Raw genomic sequence first — 27356 nt, 5'->3', positions numbered from 1 at the left:
AGTGCTGAGAACTAAGAATATTAAATCAAATCACTTACTGTTTTTGTTAAATAAATATAATATAAACTTATATTGTAATATTTAATACATTTTTAATAGTAAATATTTCTCGTTTGTAATTGGTATATTACTAAAGTCCCCTAAATGAAAAAAAACAATCTATCTACTACAAATTTGATGCGTTAATAACTTAGAAAAATGTGTTTAGAAAGCCAGTAATTCTAGAGTTCACATAATAATTTCAAATTATAAGTTTAACGGTATTACCAAATTATACTAAATCTGTGAATTAAATAGTTTATTAGATTATTCCAAATTTATAAATTTAACAGAATTATCAGACTGTATCAAATCTATATGTTAGACAGTTATCAGACTTTTTTAGATTGATAAGTTTAAAAGAATTATCAGATTGTATCAAATTTGTGTGTTACACAGTTTATCACATTACTTCAAATCTATAATTTTAATATTAATACCACCCTTTTCAATGTACATAATTAACAACATCACTCAATAGACGAATTTAAAGCAAACTTAATATGTAGGATTTATACTAGCATCAAGGAATAATTTACTATAAATGACAGAACACAATAAAATGTTCTCTCTACCAATCTATTCAGGTATATATCAGGTCATCCCTTAAGTAGTGTCCGATTTCAGGTTCAGACAGAAAGAAAGGATTTCAAACGCTTTTAATGTTATTTAATCAGTAATGTATGTTCCATTATTATTAATTACTTCATGCTAACGATTCACAAGCTTCTGAATGCCACTTCTATAAAATTCTTGGGGTTTGGAGGGAAAAAAATGTAGAGAGGATAGTTTTGACATCTTCATGTGTTCCAAGCTCTTTTCCATCAAGACAGTTCTGCAAACTTCAAAATAGATTATACTCAGATGAGGCAAGGTCTGGAGAGTAAGGAAAATATGAAAGTTTTTCCCAATCTTTACAGATGTGATCCTTACTGTACGGGGTCTTGCATTATTATGGTGTAACACAACACCTGTACGATTGATCAAAGCAGACCTCTTGTCTTTCAGTGCAACATTCAAGCGTCCTAACCACTGACAATAGGAGTCTAATGTAACCGTTACATTGAGTGGCAGCAACTCGAAGTGGATCACACCAACAACATCCCAGCAAACGCTTAAGAAGATTTCCCGAATGTGGAGATCCATTTTGGGCTGTGCTTTAGCCAGCTTACCTGCACTGAACCATTGTCTACTGCGCTTAACATTTTTATAATATATCCATTTTTCATTTCCAGCAACTAACCTGTTAAAAAGATGAGTTACGTTCACGAGAGTGCAGAGAAATACAAATGTCCACTCTTGCTCTAAGGTTTGCTTCTGTGAAATCATGGGGGACCCATTTTCCAAGTTTTGACACCTTTCCAAGCAGATGACGGCGAACTGTTGAATGGGTTGAATTAAGCTTATGTGCTAGTTCTTCAACTGTTAGAGCACAATCTTCATCAAGTACAGCCAGCAGCAATTCATTATTAAACTTAACAGGACGACCTGAACGTGGCACATCACTTCAGCTATAGTCACCTAATTTGAACTTCTGAGATCACTTTCGACATTTTCTTTCATTGAGAGACTCTGCACCAAAAACACCTCGAATATTTCATTTAGTTTCTGCTGCACTATTGCCTTTTTTAAACTCATAAAGCATTATTTGCCTAATGTGCCCCTCAGACGCATCCATCTTCATTAAGGTTTATTTGATTAATGATCTGAAAAAGTGCAGTTGGGTTAGCTTCTTTTATTTGTCTGAGCAATTTTATACATGTCCTACTACATATTTTAGTCATTAAGGCCTTCTACAAAGACAGAAATGATGATGCACCTTCTGTATTAAATTTTCTGACATTACTTATGGGATGACTTCATAAGCTTTGCATCCAAACTGTTCTTAACTAAACTTTTATATCCCAGTAGCCTTTCTTAAATTCGTTTCAGCTCAAGTTTTATACCCTAGCAGCATCTCTCATATTGTTTTCAACTCAAGGTTTATATCTATTCAATCTTTTTTAAGCTATTTTCAACATAATTTTCGATTTTTGTTTAACCATTTTCGACATAACTTTTACATCTAAAGTGATCTGCGCACAAGTTTCGTATCTAAGCAACTTTCCTTGAACTGTTTTCAAGTTTAACACACAAATCAGATTTAAATCAATTATACATGAAAATATTCTGATGCAATATTTTTTTTCAAAAATAGAATTTGTTTTTTCAGTTCTTAAAGTCCCACGAGTCGTCAATGGGAAAAGACTATGAAAGTATTCTTCGAGACTTATATGATACAATGGAACGAGAAACCGATCTTCGAGAACAACTGCGTTACGCAGAAGACGAGACAAGGAATTTACGGAAGAAGCTGTCTACCATGGAACAAGAGAATGAGACCTTGATCCTGCAGCTGCGGAAAATGAGCGGAAGAGAACGTTCGGAGAAGGATGATGAAGAAGTGAGTGTGGAAGAACTGAGTTTACAGCTGGAACTGAGCGAGCAGGAGATCGCTGTCTTGAGAAGAAAAGTAGACGACTTGGAACAGCAAAACGAAAACTTCCAAACAGAAGTGAAGTACCTGGAAGAAAAGCTTGTCTCAAAGCCTACCATTGAAATCCCGGATAATATTGACTTTAGTCCGGACTCTTTCCAGGAGCAGAAACTTAAACTGTTAGATTACGAAGCAAAGGAGTTGAGACGAAAGCTCATAGAGAAGGAAAAAGAAAACGAAAAATTAAGGACGGAAGTGGAGGTGCATAGAAGGAAAGCATCAAAGGTCATGGTAAGGAGCAGATCCCTTGATAGTGATGTCCAGGTTGACTTGAAAAGGCAGCTGCATTTGGTTGAACAGGAAGCTGGAATTCTTCGCCAGAAAACGATGGAACTGGAGACAGAAAACGAGAATCTCTTAGCAGAAAACAAGAGACTGCAGCTTCGCGTCAGCAGAAAACCTCCTCCAGGACCTGCCGACCAACTCCAGTTGGCAAATATGGAGCTGCGAGACAAGGTGCAGGAGTTAGAAAAAAAAGGTGTCGAATCTCAAGGAAGAACTGGAGAAGACAACAGTATCTGGTTCTATGCCAGCAACCGTTATCCAAGATTATCGACCTCGCAAAGAATCCCTAACCGATACCGAAAGTGATCTCATTGCATCTTTAAAAAAACAAATAAAAAACAAGGAAGATGAAATTAGTTGTATGCAAACCAAAATTCTACAGTTAGAAATTCAAAATACCAAAGTGTCTAGAGACTACAAAAAGCTTAAGGATAACTTGAACTACAAGAAAAAAGCTCCACGGCTAGTGCGAGAAACAGCAACCAGATTGGAGTTAAAGGAAATTATCCGTGACTTAGAAGATGAAATAAGTAAAAATAATGTTTTCTTGGACAATATACTTTGCTTATATTTTATAACATTTAAACACTATTATAGAAATAATAGTTGAGGTTATATAATCAAATCATTATCTTAGTGGTATCAGATAAGAAAAAATGTTTGAAAATTGCATATGTAGAAAGGATAAAATGTTAGTTCAAAGCTAAATATTTTTAGTTTTTATATCACCCAGTATTTCCTTCCATTAAGCAATTTTGATATTTTTGCATGAAGGTGAGCTTCAAGTCACCCTTAGAGGTGTAGAAACGGTACACGAAACATCCCTAGAAGAAATGGAAAAGGTGAAACGGGAATTGGAAGTAGCCCAAAAGGAACTGAAGCAGAAAGAAGAAAATATTGACATGGAGTTGTGTAAACAGAATGAGAAGATGGAGACGTTAGAAAAGCAGGCAGAAAAAGAAAGAAAAAAGGCTCAAAGCCTCCAGGATCAACTTGAGAGTCTCGCTAAAGAGCAACAAACGGATCTGTTACTAATAGAGAAGGTGAGGACTTTGAAACAGGAAAAGGAAAACCTCGACAAGAAAATAACTACGTTGGAGCAACAGAATAAGGAAGAAAAAAAATCATTACAAGAACTGCAAAATAAATTAGAAGAAACGACAGAGCTGAAAAAGGAGTTGGAGCAGAAAGTGGAAGAATTAGAAGTGGAACAACAGAGCGTGGAAAAGGAGGTAAGTGTCTTTGAGAAGCCAAATATATTGTCTGTAAATAATACGTGTACTTCAAACATAGGGAATGTTTGAACGTACATCCTTACATAGTTTTAATTAAAGTTAGACATTTTATTATAATTAATGAAGCGTTTTATGGTTATTAGCCTAAAGCCACCACGTGGGGGTTTGGTGGTTACAAATCGAAAGCCAATAAGTGGGAGTTTGGTGGTTATAAGCCTAAAGCCAAGAAGTGGAAGTTTGATGGTTATTAATGTAAAGCCAACAAATGGGGTGTGATGGTTATTAATCTAAAGCCAACAAATGGGGTGTGATGGTTATTAATCTAAAGCCAACAAGTGGGAATTTAGTAGTTATTAATCTAAAGCCACCGAGAGGAAGTTTAATTGTTATTAATATAAAGCCACCAACTGAGAGTTTAATGGTTATTAATATAAAGCCACCAAGTGAGAGTTTAATGGTTATTAATATAAAACCACCAAGTGAGAGTTTAATGGTTATTAATATAAAGCCACCAACTGAGAGTTTAATGGTTATTAATATAAAGCCACCAAGTGAGAGTTTAATGGTTATTAATTTAAAGCCACCAAGTGAGAGTTTAATTGTTATTAATATAAAGCCACCAAGTGAGAGTTTAATGGTTATTAATATAAAGCCACCAAGTGAGAGTTTAATGGTTATTAATATAAAGCCACCAAGTGAGAGTTTAATGGTTATTAATATAAAGCCATCAAGGAGTCAGAACTTGAAGTTCCACTCATTCTTAACGTATAAACTATTCCCTTTGATCACTAATTGCGTTCTTACAATAATTTTGCGATGTTTTCAAAAATAGAGAGAAATAAATAAATGTCGGAATAATGAGAAGAGTTTCGTAAAGAAAAGTAAATGTCAGGACAGTGCTATAAATAACTATATAAGAGTTGGAAGAACCGACAAAAGAAGGTTGTATTGAAAATATGTAACGAATACTTTCTATGTATATAGATATCTGTAAGTTACACAGAATGTATCGGTGATAATTTGTTTTGATGTTGTGAAATCGATTTTTTAGTCAACTATTACTGAAGAACTTTCATTATTTCTCTGACTATTTCTTCTTATAACTTTGAGTTTTTATTAACTCCAAGCCTCGTCTACTTTGTAACTACACTTCTATCTTTGTTTAGATACGGAGCTTTTTGTGTCATAACTATAACAAAGCCATTATTTTCTGCCATAATTACAGCTATGGTTATAAGTTTATTTTGTATCATAATATTTTATTGTTAACTCAGTATTTTGATGCATGTTTCAAGCTATAAATTACTTCTAGAACTATTCATTTCCTATGTTTTCATAATAGTCCTCTTGTAGCTTCCAAAGAATAAGATGCTATTCTTCAAAAGTGCTTGAATGTCTGTGGTTTTCTCATTAACTTTTACTTATTTCAAAATAAATGGATATTGTTACTGAATAAAAAACATTGACGTTTTATCTATTTTGAAAAAAAAAACTTTTCTTATCGCAAAACTTAGTTTTATCTAACTAAATATTGAGAGTAACACACTGATGTTGATAGTGAGTTTATCCATGGGGTCCCTGTGATACCATACTGTTTAAAGTTTATCAAGGCCAGAAGCTGTTAGATAAAGTCCAAATACCACAGGAACAACTAAGAAAGCTCAGGAACCATGATGTTCCAAGACGTTTCTTCCAGAAATATATGTGGTGGTTACTAGCGTGGCATCGAAAAGCAAGCAAGCCGCAGTCCGTGTAAAATGTGTTAAAGGTAGTGTGTTGAAGAAACGGATGTGTCAATTCAGAATATTAGGAACCGGACTTCTAAAATTAACTAGACCTAAAGTTATGTGAATTTGAAATGTGAAACTGCAACGCGAATCTCGCATTACTTCTATCATTCAAAACTTTAATTACAATTCAAGAAAACAGAGGGTGCTCCACTATTCTTGAACCGATTGTAAACAATAAGTCGTGTGTTATGCACATAAATGTCAGAATTCAATTATCATGGCGCCTTAAACGTTGAACTAGATTTGCAAACCAAATAATCATGTATCTCAGAACGGCTGGTATGGGTATTAACACTTTTATTGAGAAGGAGAGAACAACGTTTCGATCTTTTCAGGCCATCATCAGGTTAACAAAGAGAGAGTTTGCAACTGACCATTGCCGGACACATGTCTTAGGGACGAGAGAATAAACTGGCGCAGAATTGTAGGAGCGATACAGTTGGATGTCAGGTTATTAATCAATATAGATATAAAGGTGTTCCTTTACATTGGTTTAATTTTGGTCTTAGTTACTGTATAAGTAGGAATTCTTGTATTTTGCGTTTATTTGTATTTGTTTCCTACTTGGTATTTGGGTGTTTTTTATGGTTATGTTGTGCTTATTTGATTTGCAGTATTCAAAAACGTATCAAGGTGTCTTTTGTGATTTCATAATCTGGTTTTCCTTTTTCTGCTTTTTTCTTCAATATAAAAATCGTGGAGTTGTTGCATTTTATTTTATAAATAATGTTGGTGTTGTGTTTGTCAGTGTAGTGTTTACATAATGTGGACTTCAGTTTTGTGCCTGGTTTTTGAATAAATTTGGTATTTACTGAAATATTGTGTTTTCTTAAAAGTTTTTCCAAATGTTGGTTATTTTTTGCTGATGTCGGGAACATATGGTATGCAGCATTCACCAAGAAATCAAATAATCATTTTGCTTATTAATTGTTTCAGAAGAATGGACATAGATTTGAAAAGGTCCTAAAGAAGAGTGATGGATATTAGATACAACTTTTTCAAGATGTAGTTTTAAGAATATATACTTGTATTTAGTGAGCACCACTAGTAATACAGTACAAGCAGGCAAGGCATTCAAATTTCTCCAACAGTTATTATGAGAACAAAATGTAGTCACTGAAGCTAACACTATTGTTAGTAGACCTGAAGATTAGCAGCGGTTAAAGATTTATGGGTATTGTCCAACACTTATTATGAGAATAAAATGTAGTTACTAAAGCTGACACTATTGTTAGTAGACCTGAAGATTAAAAACAGATTCCAAATACATTTTGCTGTTTAGTGAATGACTTTCCACAGCTGACACAAGTACTTGGAGATTTCTTTTCCAAACATGAGCCGTTTAGTAGACAGGTCACAAGCTAGTGATTTATTATTTACGAAACATACACCATGTAACAGACAAGCGCCAAATTATAAGCGCTTCTTTATGAAACATAACCCATTTAGTAAATGATATATTATGAAAAAAATCGTCATCTCGCAGACAAGCCTCCAACTAGTAAATAATTCTTTTTCAAACATAAACCATTTAGTAGACAAGCTCTTAAACAGTAAATAATTATTTGTGAATTAGAATGAATCAAATCTATTTTTAGTTTAAATGACACAGTAATATTCTGTACTTTGTCTAATGTACATGTGATATCATGTTTCACTATTATTTCTCGTTAGACAAAACTAAGTACAATCTTTAATTAACATTATACGTTATTTTCAGATATTAACACAGATGGAAAACGTACCATAGTGACAAGTCAAAAATAAAATATAAGGGAAGTTTCAGTTTCTCTGAAATATTCTTTATTCTTTGCATTTCTGGAGAGAAAAATCCGAATTTGACCCTTTATTTTAACTTTAGAATTGCCTATTGTATATTTCATATTTCGTGTAACTATGTTGTATGTCAAGTAACCATTATATTGGATGTAAAACCTTTGGTATTATCTGTACCCAGGCCGAACGACAGAAGATTTTATTGAATCAGGCACAGGAACAGATTCATCAGCTGAATGCAGAAGTTGAGAAATCAGAAACTGACTTGTCCTACTTAAAGAAGCAGTGCCATGACTTGAAAAACGAGGTAATAAAAATATTTTAAATGTATTTAATTGGTAGACATATTGTGAAAAATATCTTAAACATTGTAATTTTGTCATTTGTATCTAGCCCGAACGACTGATTTCCAGTTTGTTCCTGAATAAGAAAGATCCATCTTTCGAAAGTGTATGGATTATAGAGTTTTATCAGTGAGCATTAAGGTACCAGCAAACTGACGATTAAACATTGTAATGTTGTTGTTTTCATCTAGCTTGAACAAGAAAGAACTAAATACCAACAGACTGACAATCGCCAAACCGAAATGGCTGTTGGTTGGCTGAAAGAGCGAGGTGACTTAAAGCGACAGTTAAACGAACTACGCTTAAAACTCGATGCTTTGAAACACAAAACAGAGACTCAAGAAGCCCAGTATAATGAAAGAGTATGCATTCTTCTTGTTTTCTCTTAATAAGATGTATATGGATTTATTGAATTAGTTATAAGTCCTAGGTGAATTATTTTTGAATTATGTTAGGTTGTAATCTTATTTCTTTTGTAAATCTTTTCTTAGGTAAAAATTTAATTTCAGATAATCCCAGAAGTAAATGTTTACGTATAATTGATAACTACTGTATGAATCCATTAACACGTAGTAAAAACACTTTTATGTAGTTCGGAGTTTAATTTACTAGTGAATTATTCTTTACGAAACATACACCATGTGTAATTTGGTAATTGGTGATGTATCTTTTCAATGCTGCTTAATATGAATTAAAGAAAGATAAAAAAGACGCAACAGAATTCAAATGTATTATTATTTATAAACAATTACACAGAAACTTTAGGAAAAAAAATTGGTAATCTGATTCATTACCCTCTACAAATATATTGCACGTCAAGGAGTAAAACAATAACCGAAAACCCAGCAAGAAAGCTGAAACAAAACTTAAATCATTGAAACTAATCATGATACCATGAACTTAAAAGTTTCCGGGAAATGATTATTAGAAAACCAGATTTTTAACTATGTTAGAGCAATAAAATGACAGTGTGTAAATGCACTCATTTTATTACCTCAACCATGGTAAAATTAATATTGTGTGAATCCATATTTCTTGCCTCATCTATAGTGTCTGTGTGTTTTCTTATAACAGAGCCATATCAGGCTACTTGCTGAGTCCACTGAGAGGAATCGAACTCCTAATTTTAGCGTTGTAAGTCCGTAGACTTTCACCTAATCAGTGTTTGTGAAACCTTATCCTACCCCTACAAAAATGAGTGGATGTGAAACCATATTTTTTAACTCGACCCAGAACAATTAGCAGTCTGGAACCGTATTTCTACCCATGACCCAGTAAAATGAATGATATTTAATAACGTTAAGTTTTACCCCAATACAAAGAGTGCTGTATGAAACTAAATTTCTACTCACGCCCCCAGGTAAAAAACAACAACATATGTCCGCCCTTGACCCTTAAAATTAGCGGTGTTTTAAAGTTAAATTATTACTCCGAGTCTCTCGGTGAGACGGCGGTAAGTTTATGGACTTACAACAATAAAATCCAGGGTTTGAACACAACAGATAATCCAGTGTGGCTTTGGTCTAAAAACAAACGAATACTGCCCTATCCCAGTAAAATGAACCTTGTGAAACCAGATTTCTGCCCCGTCATAAAATTATAATGAACTGTCTGTAAAGTTAGATTTATACAATCGGAATTTAACTGCAAAGCTCTCAAAAATAGGAAACATTAATGTGTGCGTCGATTCTTATATATGTGTGACTTTATTTCACCAATATGCATCTCCTGATAAAACACTTAATCTAATTTTGTTTTGTGCACAGAATTCGGTGTTATAGTTGTTTTATGGACCATAATCGTCAGTAGTTTTGAGGTAAACTTTAAAATGAAACTTTTATTTCTAATGATTTGATCTACGCGTATATGCTTACCTTAACTCCACTGCTTTTTATAATCGTAACACAGGAAACCAAACTGAAGGATAAACATAAGGAGCATCTGGATAAAGCAGTAAAAGAGGCAGTGGAAGAAATAAAAGCCCAGCTAGAAACGGCGAATGAAGAAAATGCTGCAATCAAAGCTAAGATAACTGAAGTGACGGAGAAACTAGAGAAGGTAAGTTCTTTTTTTCAAAATAACAGAAATACTGATAAAGTTAAGTCTTCATTCTAAGGCAACTGAAGTAAAGGAGAAACTAGACAAAGTAAGTTCTTTTTTCAAAATAACAGAGAAACTGATAAAGTTAAGTCTTCATTCTAAGACAACTGAAGTAAAGTAGAAACTAGAGAAGGTAAGTTCTTTTTTTTCAAAATAACAGAGAAACTGATAAAGTTAAGTCTTCATTCTAAGGCAACTGAAGTAAAGAAGAAACAAAACAAAGTAAGTTCTTTTTTCAAAATAACAGAGAAACTGATAAAGTTAACTCTTCATTCTAAGACAACTGAAGTAAAGGAAAACTAGAGAAGGTAAGTTCTTTTTTTCAAAATAACAGAGAAACTGATAAAGTTAAGTCTTCATTCTAAGACAACTGAAGTAAAGGAGAAACTAGAGAAGGTAAGTTCTTTTTTTTTCAAAATAACAGAGAAACTGATAAAGTTAAGTCTTCATTCTAAGACAACTGAAGTAAAGGAGAAACTAGAGAAGGTAAGTTTTTTTTTCAAAATAACAGAAGTCTTCAAAGACAACTGAAGTACGGATAAAGTTAAAATAACAGAAATACTCTTCATTCTAAGACAACTGAAGTAAAGGAGAAACTAGAGAAGGTAAGTTCTTTTTTTCAAAATAACAGAGAAACTGATAAAGTTAAGTCTTCATTCTAAGACAACTGAAGTAAAGGAGAAACTAGAGAAGGTAAGTTCTTTTTTCAAAATAACAGAAATACTGATAAAGTTAAGTCTTCATTCTAAGGCAACTGAAGTAAAGGAGAAACTAGACAAAGTAAGTTCTTTTTTTCAAAATAACAGAGATACTGATAAAGTTAAGTCTTCATTCTAAGACAACTGAAGTAAAGGAGAAACTAGAGAAGGTAAGTTGGTTTTTTTCAAAATAACAGAGAAACTGATAAAGTTAAGTCTTCATTCTAAGACAACTGAAGTAAAGGAGAAACTAAACAAAGTAAGTTCTTTTTTCAAAATAACAGAGAAACTGATAAAGTTAAGTCTTCATTCTAAGACAACTGAAGTAAAGGAGAAACTAGAGAAGGTAAGTTCTTTTTCAAAATAACAGAGAAACTGATAAAGTTAAGTCTTCATTCTAAGACAACTGAAGTAAAGGAGAAACTAGAGAAGGTAAGTTGTTTTTTTCAAAATAACAGAGAAACTGATAAAGTTAAGTCTTCATTCTAAGACAACTGAAGTAAAGGAGAAACTAGAGAAGGTAAGTTCTTTTTTTCAAAATAACAGAAATACTGATAAAGTTAAGTCTTCATTCTAAGGCAGCTGAAGTAAAGGAGAAACTAGACAAAGTAAGTTCTTTTTTCAAAATAACAGAGAAACTGATAAAGTTAAGTCTTCATTCTAAGACAACTGAAGTAAAGGAGAAACTAGAGAAGGTAAGTTCTTTTTTTCAAAATAACAGAGAAACTGATAAAGTTAAGTCTTCATTCTAAGACAACTGAAGTAAAGGAGAAACTAGAGAGGTAAGTTCTTTTTTCAAAATAACAGAGAAACTGATAAAGTTAAGTCTTCATTCTAAGACAACTGAAGTAAAGGAGAAACTAGAGAAGGTAAGTTCTTTTTTTCAAAATAACAGAAATACTGATAAAGTTAAGTCTTCATTCTAAGGCAGCTGAAGTAAAGGAGAAACTAGAGAAGGTAAGTTCTTTTTTCAAAATAACAGAGAAACCTGTAAAGTTAAGTCTTCATTCTAAGACAACTGAAGTAAAGGAGAAACTAGAGAGGTAAGTTCTTTTTTCAAAATAACAGAGAAACTGATAAAGTTAAGTCTTCATTCTAAGACAACTGAAGTAAAGGAGAAACTAGAGAAGGTAAGTTCTTTTTTTCAAAATAACAGAGAAACTGATAAAGTTAAGTCTTCATTCTAAGACAACTGAAGTAAAGGAGAAACTAGAGAAGGTAAGTTCTTTTTTCAAAATAACAGAAATACTGATAAAGTTAAGTCTTCATTCTAAGGCAACTGAAGTAAAGGAGAAACTAGACAAAGTAAGTTTTTTTTTCAAAATAACAGAGAAACTGATAAAGTTAAGTCTTCATTCTAAGACAACTGAAGTAAAGGAGAAACTAGAGAAGGTAAGTTCTTTTTTCAAAATAACAGAGAAACTGATAAAGTTAAGTCTTCATTCTAAGACAACTGAAGTAAAGGAGAAACTAGAGAAGGTAAGTTCTTTTTTTCAAAATAACAGAGAAACTGATAAAGTTAAGTCTTCATTCTAAGACAACTGAAGTGACGGAGAAACTAGAGAAGGTAAGTTCTTTTTTTCAAAATAACAGAGAAACTGATAAAGTTAAGTCTTCATTCTAAGACAACTGAAGTAAAGGAGAAACTAGAGAAGGTAAGTTCTTTTTTTCAAAATAACAGAGAAACTGATAAAGTTAAGTCTTCATTCTAAGACAACTGAAGTAAAGGAGAAACTAGAGAAGGTAAGTTCTTTTTTCAAAATAACAGAGAAACTGATAAAGTTAAGTCTTCATTTAAGACAACTGAAGTAAAGGAGAAACTAGAGAAGGTAAGTTCTTTTTTTCAAAATAACAGAAATACTGATAAAGTTAAGTCTTCATTCTAAGGCAACTGAAGTAAAGGAGAAACTAGACAAAGTAAGTTTTTTTTTTCAAAATAACAGAGAAACTGATGAAGTTAAGTCTTCATTCTAAGACAACTGAAGTAAAGGAGAAACTAGAGAAGGTAAGTTGCTTTTTTCAAAATAACAGAGAAACTGATAAAGTTAAGTCTTCATTCTAAGACAACTGAAGTAAAGGAGAAACTAGAGAAGGTAAGTTCTTTTTTCAAAATAACAGAGAAACTGATAAAGTTAAGTCTTCATTCTAAGACAACTGAAGTAAAGGAGAAACTAGAGAAGGTAAGTTCTTTTTTCAAAATAACAGAGAAACTGATAAAGTTAAGTCTTCATTCTAAGACAACTGAAGTAAAGGAGAAACTAGACAAAGTAAGTTCTTTTTTCAAAATAACAGAGAAACTGATAAAGTTAAGTCTTCATTCTAAGACAACTGAAGTAAAGGAGAAACTAGAGAAAGTAAGTTCTTTTTTTCAAAATAACAGAGAAACTGATAAAGTTAAGTCTTCATTCTAAGACAACTGAAGTAAAGGAGAAACTAGAGAAGGTAAGTTCTTTTTTTCAAAATAACAGAGAAACTGATAAAGTTAAGTCTTCATTCTAAGACAACTGAAGTAAAGGAGAAACTAGACAAAGTAAGTTCTTTTTTTCAAAATAACAGAAATACTGATAAAGTTAAGTCTTCATTCTAAGGCAACTGAAGTAAAGGAGAAACTAGACAAAGTAAGTTCTTTTTTCAAAATAACAGAGAAACTGATAAAGTTAAGTCTTCATTCTAAGACAACTGAAGTGACGGAGAAACTAGAGAAGGTAAGTTCTTTTTTTCAAAATAACAGAAAAACTGATAAAGTTAAGTCTTCATTCTAAGACAACTGAAGTAAAGGAGAAACTAGAGAAGGTAAGTTCTTTTTTTCAAAATAACAGAAATACTGATAAAGTTAAGTCTTCATTCTAAGGCAACTGAAGTAAAGGAGAAACTAGACAAAGTAAGTTCTTTTTTCAAAATAACAGAGAAACTGATAAAGTTAAGTCTTCATTCTAAGACAACTGAAGTGAGGGAGAAACTAGAGAAGGTAAGTTCTTTTTTTCAAAATAACAGAGAAACTGATAAAGTTAAGTCTTCATTCTAAGACAACTGAAGTAAAGGAGAAACTAGAGATGGTAAGTTCTTTTTTTCAAAATAACAGAAATACTGATAAAGTTAAGTCTTCATTCTAAGACAACTGAAGTGACGGAGAAACTAGAGAAGGTAAGTTGTTTTTTTCAAAATAACAGAAATACTGATAAAGTTAAGTCTTCATTCTAAGGCAACTGAAGTAAAGGAGAAACTAGACAAAGTAAGTTCTTTTTTAAAATAACAGAGAAACTGATAAAGTTAAGCTTCGTTTCAAAGGTAACTAAGGTAACAATTTCATAAGAAACAACGAATCTTTATTATGGGTTAGAACTACACATTTATCTTAAATATCGAACTTGAAGTGTTTTCAGTTTGTATTTTTCTTACGCTTTGAAAATATCACTTAGCAGTTTTATTAGTTATTGGAATTCAACATAACATATCTCTTATTTTGACCATTCCCAAGGAGAGTGTGGTAAGGTTTTTCAGGTCTTCAGATTTGAAACTCATTACCGGCAAGCGCATTTTTGCTAGTACAGTGAAGTATGTATTTCAATATATTTTAAGCAATATTTTCTCTCTCTCTAATGATTAGTTCTTCATTACCAACTGGTTTTAAAACCAAAAACATTGCCAAAGGTTTATGAACTACTTTTATTTACAGAGAGAGAAAGACCTGAAAGAGATCACGGAAAAACATCGTCACCTTGTAACCACCCATCGAAAGGAAAGGGAAGAATGGGAGGGTCGAGAGGAAGAGATGGAGAACCATCTGAGAACGGAGTTTAAGAAAAGGGAGAGGATGGAGAAGGAACATGACCAGGAACTGCGACAGAAGGACGAGGAGCTCCTAGCGTCAAGAGATAAAATCGTGCACCTGGAAAGGGACCAGAGGAAAGCGGCCAGTCGTGTTGAACAGCTTCAACAAGAGTACGAGGAAAAGGTGAAACAGATGGAGCGGGAGTTCGCGCGGGAACGTCTACAGTATGAAGAGCTCACGAGCAGGTATGAACAGTTGGAAGGAGACCACGTGAAAATCAAGGCTCGGCTAGTAATGGAGAAGGAGCAGGTAGAAGCGAACTTAACGTCTCTTAAGAGAGATTACGAAGAAACTTGCTCGGAATTGAAATCTCTCAGAGAGACCTACAACGTCCGCCAGGATACATGGATCAAAGAAAAACTTGACTTCCAGGTAACGGAAGACTTCTGATGCATTTGTTAAACTGTAAAAAATCCGGATCTGATAGAGTAGTGTATTGGGACTTGGAATAGACAATAAACCGTAACGTTGTGACTATTATGATAAAATAAAACAATACACTTCTTGTAGGAAAGACGAAAAATAATTGATGATTAAATGGCAAACTAGATATAGCTTATTCATTGTTCATATTATACAGTGCATTCAACCGAAATCAGAAAACATTTGTTATAAAGATTTGTTAAGGACTTAATGATTATTCATGATTATACTTTCTGCAGGAACGTATGAAAGAAATGGAGAATAAGGTGATGCGAATGAGCAACGTTGAGCAGGAAAAGTTGAACTTAAAGGGGTCTTTAGAAGAGAGAGATAGTCTTATCGAATCTTACAAGCGTGAGGAGAAGCATTTGAAGGAAGAAAGGGACAAGATGCGCCGAAAGGTATAAAAACTTGTGAAAAGCGTGATAGAAAAATTTATTATAGGAAACAAAAATACACCAGAATGTTAGTAACAATTGACGCAATGACTCTTTGAGCTCTGGCTGGAAATGGAGAAGTGGCTATTGTCAAGTCCAAGACTCGAGTGTAAGAATGCTATGACTGCGGTGGTGCTGCTTGCCGGTCTTACCCCACCTAGTCAGCAGTTTTAAATTTTGAATGCCTACTCTGACTAACTAAATAACTTGGCAGTAATTTAGGTTAAAAGTTTGGCAGCCTTGAAGGGGACCTGATGGACAACCAGGGACGCTTAAAACTATGGTTTTTTCTCAACCCCGCTTCTTACTATAATATATTAAACCGTCAGGGTAAAGAATAAGAAATACTGGTGGTGAGTGGTTGAAAAGTACTTTCAAAACTAGAACTATTGACAACGTGGGTGGATCTATCGAAGGCGTCGGGGAAGCTATCAAGAAGTTAGAATGTCTTATGAGAGAAGAGCAGAGAGTTGAGACTGTACATGAACCTTCCAAATAATTTAGCCAATGTGTCGTAACCCTATCTCTGACCAGCACTTCTATATTAGAGATAGCTATGACTAAACCTTATCACACCTGACATGACAATTTAGCCCATGTATCGTAGCCCTACATCTAGCCAGCAGTTCTATATTAGGGATGGCTATGACTGAACCTTGTAACACTGGCATAACAATTTAGCCAATGCGTTGTAGCCCTACCACAGGCTAGCAGTTCTATAAAAGGGACAGCTATGACTGAACCTTGTAACACTGACATGTCAATTTAGTCTATGTGTCGTAGCCCTACCTCTGGCCACCTCTTCTAAATTAGAGATGCCATGCGTCTCTGAAATTCCACTTTGGACCATGTGTAGAATGAAATTCCATTTAGGTTAAAAGCACAAGAATATCCAACACCTTAAAGTGATTCTTAAAGGAAAAGTATTTGTTCCTCATGAAATTAATCTTAATGTTTTTTGAACTGTTATTAAAGTATTTCAGATTAAACTTACAGTGTGTGTAATACACTTATCTTCAAGTGTCACAAAACAAAAAAACAATTCACCTTCACCTGTCTAAGGTCCGCCTACTTTATGATTATTTTCAGTTCTTTACTTTGCAGATACTGTAACGTAGTTAGGTTATGTTCTCTACTTTCTAGACACTACAATATAGTTACTCTAAGTTCTTTACTTTCTAAATACTGTAACAAATATATTTTAATTTCGTTACTTTCTAGATACTGTAATATCGTTAGATTAGGTTCTTTACTTTCTAGATACTGTAATAGAGATATTTTAAGCTTCTTTACTTTCTAGATAGTGCAAACACTTATTTTAAGTTCTTAACTTTCTATATACTGCAACATTGTTATTTTAAGTTCTTTACTTTCTATATACTGCAACATTGTTATTTTAAGTTCTTTACTTTCTATATACTGCAACATTGTTATTTTAAGTTCTTTACTTTCTAGATACTGTAACATAGTTATTAAGTTCATTTTTATTTTTTACACACTCTAACATAGTTATTTTAGCTCTTTACTTTCTAGATACTGTAACGTAGTTATATTAAGTTTTCTTTCTAGATACTGTAACATAGTTATTTTCTTTACTGATACTTTAATGTAGTTATCTTAACTTCTTTACTTTCTGGATACCGCAAAATAGTTATTTTAAGTTATTTACATTCTAGATACTGTAAAATAGTTAATTTAAGTTCTTTACTTTCTAAATACTATAAATATTGTTTTAGCGCCTTTACGTCTTAAACACTATAATATACCTTTTAGGTCATTTACTTTCGAAATACCGTGGTATACTTATTTTAAGTTCTTTACCAGAATTTCTAGATACTGTAATATTGTTATATCAAGTTTTTTTTTCTTGATACTATAACGTAGTTATCTTAACTTTACTTTTTAAATGCTGTAAAATAGATATTCTAAGTTCTTTACGTTCTAGATATTGCAACAAAGTTATTTTAAGTTCTTTACTTTCTAGATACTGTAATATAGTTATTTTAAGTTCTTTACTTTCTAGATACAATATAGTTATTTTAAGTTCTTTACTTTCTAGACATTGTATTATAGTTATTTTACGTTCTTTACTTTCTAGATACTGTAACAAAGCTATTTTAAGTTCTTTACTTTCTAGGTACTCTAACACAGTTATCTTAAGTTCTTTAGTTTTTAGACACTGTAACGTAGTTTTTCAAGTACTTTACTTTGTAAATACTGTTATATAGTTATTTTAACTTCTTTACTTTATATATACTGTAAAATAGTTATTTTAAATTCCTTACTTTCTAGATACTGCAACAAAGTTATTTTACGTTCTTTACTTTCTAGATACTGTAACAAAGCTATTTTAAGTTCTTTACTTTCTAGGTACTCTTACACAGTTATCTTAAGTTCTTTAGTTTTTAGACTATTACAACGTAGTTATTTTAAGTTCTTTACTTTGTAAATACTGTAATACTATTTTAAATTTTTGACTTTCTAGATACTGTAACATCGTTATTTTAAGTTATTTACTTTCTAGATACAGTAACACAGTTATTTTAAGTTCTTTAGACTTTCTAGATACTTTGTAACACTGTTATATAGTTATTTTAAGTTATTTACTTTCTAGATACTGTAATACAGTTATTTTAAGTTGTTTACTTTCTAGATACTGTAATACAGTTATTTTAAGTTGTTTACTTTCTAGATACTGTAATATAGTTAGTTTAAGTTCTTTACTTTCTAGATACTCTAACACAGTTATTTTAAGTTCTTTACTTTCTAGATACTGTAATACTAGTTATTTTAAGTTCTAAATACTGTAATACTATTTTAAGTTTTTGACTTTCTAGATACTGTAACATGGTTATTTTAAGTTATTTACTTTCTAGATACAGTAATACAGTTATTTTAAGTTGTTTACTTTCTAGATACTGTAATATAGTTAGTTTAAGTTCTTTACTTTCTAGATACTGTAACATGGTTATTTTAAGTTATTGACTTTCTTGGTGCTGTAATATAGTTATTATAAGTTATTTTTCTAGATACTGTGATATGATTATTCTAAGATTCTAAGTTCTTTCTTTCTACATAGTCTAATATAGTTATTTTAGTTTTTATTTATGTTTCATAGGGGCATCTTTGAAAATCATCTAACATATTTAATTAGCTCATTTTATCAACTATGAAAGTATGATTAAACAGTACCTTGTTTTATTTGTCAGATAGAAGATCTTAGCAGGAAAGTTGTTGAGTTGGAACGTGCTGAAAGGACGTCCCGTACAATTTCTATTACTGGTCGCCAGGAGATGTATGGTTTGCGAACACAATTGGAGCATTCGGAGCATGTCCAGAAAGCCAATCTGGGGGCGTTGCGAGCAGACTATGAAGATCGTATTGTAATGATGGGCGGCGAGATTGAAAAAATGGGAAAAGAAATCTTGAAATTGACGAAAGAAAGAGACCATTATCGCGAACAACTAGCACAGGCCGAGAAATCGTTAGGAGAATTAAAAAGCGACGTGATGCAGCGTGAGAGGAGCAAGCTAATATTTGAGGTAAGCTCACTTGAACATACATGTATTGGTTTGGTTTTTTTTAGTTTCGCGCAAAGCTACTCGAGGGATAGCTTCGATAGCCCTCTGTAATTTAGCAATGTAAGACTGGAGGGAAGGCAGCTAATCATCTCCACCCATCGCCAACTCTTCGGCTATTCTTTTACCAGCAAATAGTGGGATTGACCGTCAATTTATAACGCCCCAGCGGTTGAAAAGGCGAGCATGTTTGGTGTGATGGGGATTCAAATCCTCGACCTTCGAATTGCGAGTCGAGTGTCTTAACCACCTAGCCATGATGGACCACTACAGTGATGTATAAGTTACAAATGTGTTATAGCGACTGTTAAAGAACTTTATTTTAGTCCCAGGTCTATGTACTATTCTATGTCGTTGGCTATGGAACAAGATATACAAACCAAATGAAACAGGAGACTAGAAAAAGTGTTTATTTTTCGTGATGACGAGAAACACTTGAAGTAAAAATATATTTCAGGCCGGTTGGTATGGGTATTAACACTTTTATCAAAATATAGCAGAGTAAAGGTGGTAAAGGTAGTAACACTCATACCAGCCATTCTGAGATACATAGTTTACTTTTAATGATTTTTTAATTAATTCTTTCGTTCTTGTTAGTCTCGTTCATTTGAAGTTAGGGGAAAGTGAGGTGAGAAAGATGTCTACTTTAAGTTAGAACGTAATGGATTAAAGAATTACAGCACTCTGAGCCTTTACGAAGCAAAATAGTCATTTCAGAAAATGCAGTTGTATCTCAAGAATTCGAGTAGTATGTCTTCAAGATATATAATAAATCTACGTAAACTGCAGAAGAATTTTGTACATTTCTCTTAATTTAGCCATTGCAGGTTCAAAATTAGAAGCGTTTAAAAAGTATCGTTCAGGTCTCTTTTTGTTTCCCAGTCGAGTCACTTTGTCAAAGTTGTTGTTTAAACGCCAAACGTTTGGGAAACAAAAGACATATCTGAAATGCCCTCACTTTGTATCCCATATGGAACAGTTAAGATCGTGGTGGGAAAATTCTGTTTATGTGATTTTTTATCATAAATTGTAATTTGCTAACTCTCGACGTTTCAACATCAAAGTGTATTTCCGTTTCAAAAATGTTAAAAAAGTATCTAAACAAAATAATTTTCATACTAAAGGCGCTATGTTTATAAGTCGTCGTTTCATAATGAATGTTCCACTTGTAAATGTGTCACTCTCATATAGTACTTGTTTAAGAGTAAAGAAGCTATGTTTATACTTTGTTTTTATTATGATAAACATGTCGAGCTTATACATTATCTATATAATAATCTTAATGTCCTTCCTTTAAAAATTATATAATACCTCGTGCTACCTGTCAGGAGACCTCAGATAGTAAAATCAACCTTCGTTTCCTACCTTTAAGAATCATGTGATAACTCTCTACCTGTCAGGAGACCTCAGATAGTAATATCAACCTTAGTTTCCTACCTTTAAGAATCATGTGATAACTCTCTACCTGTCAGGAGACCTCAGATAGTAATATCAACCTTCGTTTCCTACCGTTAAGAATCATGTGATAACTCTCTACCTGTCAGGAGACCTCAGATAGTAATATCAACCTTAGTTTCCTACCGTTAAGAATCATGTGATAACTCTTTACCTGTCAGGAGACCTCAGATAGTAATATCAACCTTAGTTTCCTACCGTTAAGAATCATGTGATAACTCTTTACCTGTCAGGAGACCTCAGATAGTAATATCAACCTTAGTTTCCTACCGTTAAGAATTATATGACAACTCGTTATCTGCTAGCTACTAACATATTCCTGGTATTCCTACGAAAATCACCTGGTTTCTTGTGCTATCCGCCAGACGACCTCAATAGGGCAAAACAGTTAAATTCAGGAATTTAATTTACTTCATAAACAAATAGGTTAAGTATAAATAACACAACTCTAAAAGTAAGGTTTCTACAAATAGGTTAAGCATAAATAACACAACTCTAAAAGTAAGGTTTTTACAAATAGGTTAAGTATAAATAACACATCTCTAAAAGTAAGGTTTTTACAAATAGGTTAAGTATAAATAACACAACTATAAAAGTAAGGTTTTTACAAATAGGTTAAATATAAATAACACAACTCTGAAAGTAATGTTTTACTTTTTGTGATGCTTATTTGTAACATTTTCGTAGTTAATCACCTTTTTGGATTAGGACTTCAAATGTACATCCTGACTTCTGTCAAGAGTGTACGAAGTTAGCTTTAATGGTCACTATTGAGATCATTAATTTTGTTCGAGACCCGACACTCGAACAAGCTAGAGTTAGTTCCGTCTATTGTTTATCCTACGTGTAACTGTTGATTTTTATACTTCTGTTGTTTCTTTTTCGTACAGATGCTTCTAAGATCTATATACACACAAAAAGTTTAGTGGGCTGGTTTATGTTAAGTCGTGGTAACATTTACTCCAAAAAATGGTATTCTTTGATTTTGTTCCCTTCGACTTGTGGACGACTTTTTCTCCTTCCCTTCGTGTATTCGGATAAACAGCTGTGGCAAGCTAGGGATAGAGTTCCCTGATGAAGAGGCATACTTGAGTAAATTGAAACCAAAACTTTATGAGTTTTTAAGTTGTGTATTATCTCGGTGTAACTTATTAAGTTATAATTGACTAATTTCAAACCAGAGCTTTATGAGCTGTTAAGTTGCGTATTATCTTGGTGTAACTTATTACGTTATGATTAAATAATTTCAGATCAGGGCTCCATGAGTTTTTAAGTTGTGTATTATCGTTATGTAACTTATTAGGTTATAACTGACTAACTGGAAGCAATAGCTTCATGATCTGTTAACTTGCGCATTACCTTGGTGTAACTTATTAAGTTATGGTGGACTAATTTGAAGGCAGAGCTTTATGAGCGGTTAAGTGGCGTATTATCATAAGGTAACTTATTAACTTATGATTGATTAATTTGAACGTGAGCTATATGAGCTCTTAAGTTGTATGTTAATTTCGTGTAACGAATTAAATTAAAATTGACTATTCTCAAACCAGAGCTTCATGAGCTGTAAAGTTGCGTATTATCTTGGTGTAACTTATTAAGTTATAATAGACTAATTTGAAACCAGAGCTTCATGAGCTCTTAACTTCCGTATTATCTTGGTGTAACTTATTAAGTTATAATAGACTAATTTGAAACCAGAGCTTCATGAGCTCTTAACTTCCGTATTATGTTGGTGTAACTTATTAAGTTATAATAGACTAATTTGAAACCAGAGCTTCATGAGCTCTTAACTTCCGTATTATGTTGGTGTAACTTATTAGCTTATCATTGACTAATTTGAAACCAGAGCTTCATAGGCGGTTAAGTGGCGTATTATCTTGGTTTAACTAATTAATTATAATTAAATAATTTGAAACCAGAGCTTTATGAGCTATTAAGTTGTGTATTATCTTGGTGTAACTCATTAAATTATAATTGACTAATTTGAAATCAGAACTTGATGAGCTCTTAAGTTGCGTATTGTCTTCATGTAACTTACTATGTTATGTTTGACTAATTTGAAGCCAGAGCTTCATGAACTGTTATGTTATGATTGACTTCGTGTAACTTATTAAATTATGATGGGCTAATTTGAAGACAGAACTTCATGAGCTGTTAAGTTGTGTATTATCTTTGTGTAACTTATAAAATTATGATTAACTAATTTGAAGCCACAGCTTAATGAACACTTAAGTTGTACGTTATATTGGTGTAACTTATTAAATTATGATTGACTAATTTCAAACCAGAGCTTCATGAGCTGTTAAGTTGTATATTATCTTGCTGTAACTTATTAAGTTATTATTGACCAATTTTGATCCAGAGCTTCTTGAGTTAATGAAGTATATATGATTCTGGTGTTTTCTGATGATAAATACTCGACTAATTTGAAAAAAAAGCTTTGTGAGCCAGTGAGTTATTTAACCATTCGTAATTGTTAATGGGAGTAGTCGAAACACGTGACTCCAAGGCTTTTTGACTTGTGTTTAATTCCAATGTTTCTCCTTGAGGACTCTCGTACAGATCGTAGTATGGGACAATTTTCGAATATTTTGTAGTTCCTCACATAGATCCACTTTTGTTGTAAATATATGTCATGAAATGAATTTTTCTATCAGATCGAATCAATCCGACGGTCATCAGAAGAGTTAAAGCGTAAATTACTGGATACAGAGCAGAAACTGGATCAGGCCAACATGGAAAACAGAAATTTGAAAGTCCAGTATGAAGCTGATAAGAACCAGTGGCAAGTTCTTGCTTCTGACATGAAGTCCAAGCTGAACCAGGTAGTCAGATTTAATGAATATCTCGTTGCATGTGTAATTTAAGGTTAGACTACTGAGCCATGCCGCACTTATATCTTAACATTATTGGTATTATTATCGTTTGGACTATTGCACCTTGTTAGAGAGGGTATTATTGTTTATTACTTAGCTTGGATTTCTAAACCTTGTTGTAGAGAATGTTCAAACATTTTAATATAAATATTATTTGGACTATAAATCCTTTAAACAGATAATATTCTATCGTTATTCAGGTTAGTATTCTTTCACGAAAAGCCATACTTCAGAGAATATTCTAGTATTATTGATATTAATATTGTTTGGATTACTAAACATTGTTGCAGAGAATGTCAAACCAAATGTTCTGTTAGTAATATAGTTATCTCCATGATTTTGACAATAATAATCATATTGTTAACATTGTGTCCTTAAACGCTTTGGTTCGTGTCTGTAAACATTGAAGCATGTTACTTGGTAGTTTCTTTATATAATACAGAATAATAAATAAACACAAAACAGGATTATTCTTCACAAATACATCCATTGAATAAAAACTAATGGTTAAACTTAGAATAATTTAAATGACAGCATAAACATTACAATAATAACAAACGCAATTACACTTTATTACTACAAGAGAAGGTGGATTTACAGTTTATTAGAGTAATAATAAATAAAATTACATTTTATTACAATAATAATAGATAAAATTACACTTTATTGTAATGAAAATAGATAGAAATTAACTTTATCAGAACAAAAGCAGCTGCAATTTCGTTTTAATGCAACAATAATAAATGGGCTTACACTTTATTATAACAATAATGAATGGAGTTACGCTTTCCTATAACAATAGTAAATGGACTTACACTTTACTATAACAATAATGAATGGAGTTACGCTTTATTATAACAATAATGAATGGAGTTGCGCTTTACTATATCAATAATAAATAGAAGTAAACTTTATTAAAATAATGATAAGTAGAAGTACAAGCTTTTCATGTACAAGTTTAAACAACCACCAATACATTATTAACTAGAAAATTCCCATTAATTGGACTGAGTTAAATAAGTATATTAAATTCGTGCAATTATTCTGCTTATTCTGTATTTAGCAAAAAAAAGACCAAACATGTATATCAGTTCGGTTGGTTTGAAGAAGAACAGCAGATTTGATACTAAGCCTGGCTTACAAAGACGTTTCTTACATCCTATCATGAGATTGAAATCCTGTTATCATATACTATTATACATACAATAGCTTTAATCAGTAATACTGAATAATAAACCACATGAACTTGAACTACGCACTAAAAAGACAACACTAAATTAACTAATAATGGTTTAGAGAAATCTTAACATATTTATTTTTGGCTATATCCTTATCCAACATTTAACTCGTTGTTTCACTTCTCCACTTCTTTGTCTTCGATGAATATAGTTCTTATAAATTATCTCACCAACAAAATCGTATAACATCAAGTTATGTTTCATCTCACAACTGATTCTCACTGGGAACCTACATTCATCACCTTTTTACCACAGATCTTTTCCATTTCAAAATACTTTGAAACAATGTTATGTGATTTTACAAAGATCTTCTTGTAAGCATTGCAAAAATCTCGTTGTAGATATCGCAAATATCTTCTAATTAGCACTGCAGATATTTCTTTGTTTGTATTGCAGAGATCTCGTTGCTAATATTTTTGTAATAGGAACTTCTTTAATTTCTGCAAAAAAAAAATCATCAAGATCTCTTTATGTCCCGCGATGACAGAAACTCTCAGTCAAAAAAACTTTGAGACGACATTATGTTATTTTAGACAAATCTTCTTGCAGCATATTTACAACAGAGGCTTCTTCCACACTAAATAACTCTGAAAAAGAGTGGCACATATTGAAACAAATATTCTTAGGAACTTTAATGTAACAAAAAAGTTGCTTCCTTGATGTGTATCCAATTTATATATATATACATCTTAGAATATTGAAAATAATTGTTTCACCTGTGCAATTTTACCTAAGGAGGTATGTTTGTCCATCAAATTAAAATTACCATATTACATTAAAGTTTTTCGTTGGTACTAACAACTTGAAGAAAAAACAACACACATTACCATTACCTCACGCTAAAGCTCACTATGGCAAAAGTCGAAGAATCTATGATAATAAAACCATAGTCTAAATAATATTTGTTCTCTCTTGTAAAAAGATTGAAGAAAAGAACATTCTTGAAGGCAGTCGTGGAGGTACTAAGACTTATGCTCGAACCCGGCTGCAATTGGTTTGGGAGAAAGAGAGAAACGAGCAGCAGCACCTCCTGGCGGACACTCAGCACTTAGTGAACGAACTCCGTGACAAATTAATAAACCTTGAACACGAAAGAGACAATGAGAAACAGGATTTCAGAAAACAGGTAGAAAGTGTGAAGTCAGCTTACGAAAGGGACCATCTCGAAAATCAAAAAAAAGTTGCAGAGGTATGTTATGTTGATTCTCACATCGATCTTAACAGAACAAAAACTAATTTCAACAAGACTGATATCAGTTTGAGTACGAAAATCTCTCTACTGCATTAAAATTCCTCTAGAGATGCCATAAAAATAAGTCCGGTTAAAAGTATCCCAAAATTTAACCGCTGAAGTAACAACTAAATACTCTGCATTGTATATGTCTTAGCTCCAGGTTGATTTGGTAAAACAGTATGATAGTGTATTCTCTACATATATATATATATACTAAAAACTCAAGGCTCATTTGGTAAAACAGCATGATAGTGTATTCTGTATATATATATATTCCTAGCTCCAGGCTGATTTGATAAAACAATATTATAGTGTAATTTGTGTATGTGTATATATATATATATATTCCTGGATTAGACTGATTTGGTAAAAAAGTATGATAGTGTATTCTGTATATATACTTCTCGCTTCAGGCTGACTTGGTAAAACAGTGTGATTATCTATTCTGTATATATCTATATTTATATAAATTCCTAGCTCCAGGCTAATTTGGTAAAACAGTATGATAGAGTATTCCGTATATATATAAATAATCCTAGCTTCAGGCTGATTTGGGAAAACATTACGATAGTGTATTCAATATATATATCTATGTCCTACCTCCAAGCTGATTTGGTAAAATAGTATGAAAGTGTATTCACTATATATATTTATTCCTACCTTGAGGCTGATTTGCTGCTACTTGTATTTAGAACATTAAACATCACTTGAAACACTGATTCTAAAAGCTTTATAAGTGATCACGTTATCTACGTGCTTCTACTTGTATTTAACACCAGAATGACTCTGTAAAGACCTAAATCATATTATGAGATAAATTATTTGTAAAAAAATAGAGAAATACATATTAATTAATAAAGATATCGCCTGTGTTATCTTCAGGCTGACTTGGTAAAATAGTGTGATAATGTATTCTGTATATATATATATTTCTGGCTTCAGGCTGACTTGGTAAAATAGTGTTATAATGTTTTATATATATATATATTCCTAGCTGCAATCTGATTTGGAAAAATTGTGTGATAAGGTATTCTGTATTTATATATATATTCCTTGGTCCAGGCTGATTTGGTAAAACAGTATGATAGTGTATTCTGTATATATATATATAATTTTAGCTTTAGGCTGATTTGGTAAAACAGCGTGATAGTTTATTCTGTATAGATATATATATTCTTAGCTTCAGGTTGATTTGGTAAAATAATGTGATAGTGTATTCTGTATGTATAGATATTCCTTGCTCCAGGCTAATTTGGTAAAACAGTATGATATTGTATTCTGTATATATATATATATCCCGAGCTCCTGGCTTGTTTGTTTGGTGAAACAACGTGATAGTTTATTCTCTATAGATATATATATTCTTAGCTTCAGGCTGATTTTGTATAACAATGTGATAGTGTATTCTGTATATTTATATATATATATATCCCTAGCTCCTGGCTTGTTTGGTAAAAGAGTGTGATACTTTATTCTGTGT

The 27356-nt window shown here is 32.3% G+C and overlaps 1 protein-coding gene across 1 annotated transcript in view; it reads left to right on the top strand.

Moving 5' to 3' along the window:
- Nucleotides 1-27356, top strand: part of LOC143253002 (uncharacterized) — a 44175-nt gene that overhangs the window by 6122 nt on the left and 10697 nt on the right. The window contains 11 exon segments of the mRNA XM_076506029.1: nt 2252-3046; nt 3048-3390; nt 3635-4092; nt 7843-7968; nt 8197-8367; nt 9914-10063; nt 14480-15007; nt 15298-15459; nt 18705-19037; nt 23186-23353; nt 25565-25831. Of these exon segments, the coding sequence (XP_076362144.1) occupies nt 2252-3046; nt 3048-3390; nt 3635-4092; nt 7843-7968; nt 8197-8367; nt 9914-10063; nt 14480-15007; nt 15298-15459; nt 18705-19037; nt 23186-23353; nt 25565-25831 (3501 nt within the window).

Source organism: Tachypleus tridentatus, chromosome 6 (genome assembly GCF_004210375.1).
Source record: "Tachypleus tridentatus isolate NWPU-2018 chromosome 6, ASM421037v1, whole genome shotgun sequence".
Lineage (NCBI taxonomy): Eukaryota > Metazoa > Arthropoda > Merostomata > Xiphosura > Limulidae > Tachypleus > Tachypleus tridentatus.
Note: the sequence above shows the minus strand (reverse complement) of the source record. Positions and strands in the feature narration are given on the sequence as shown.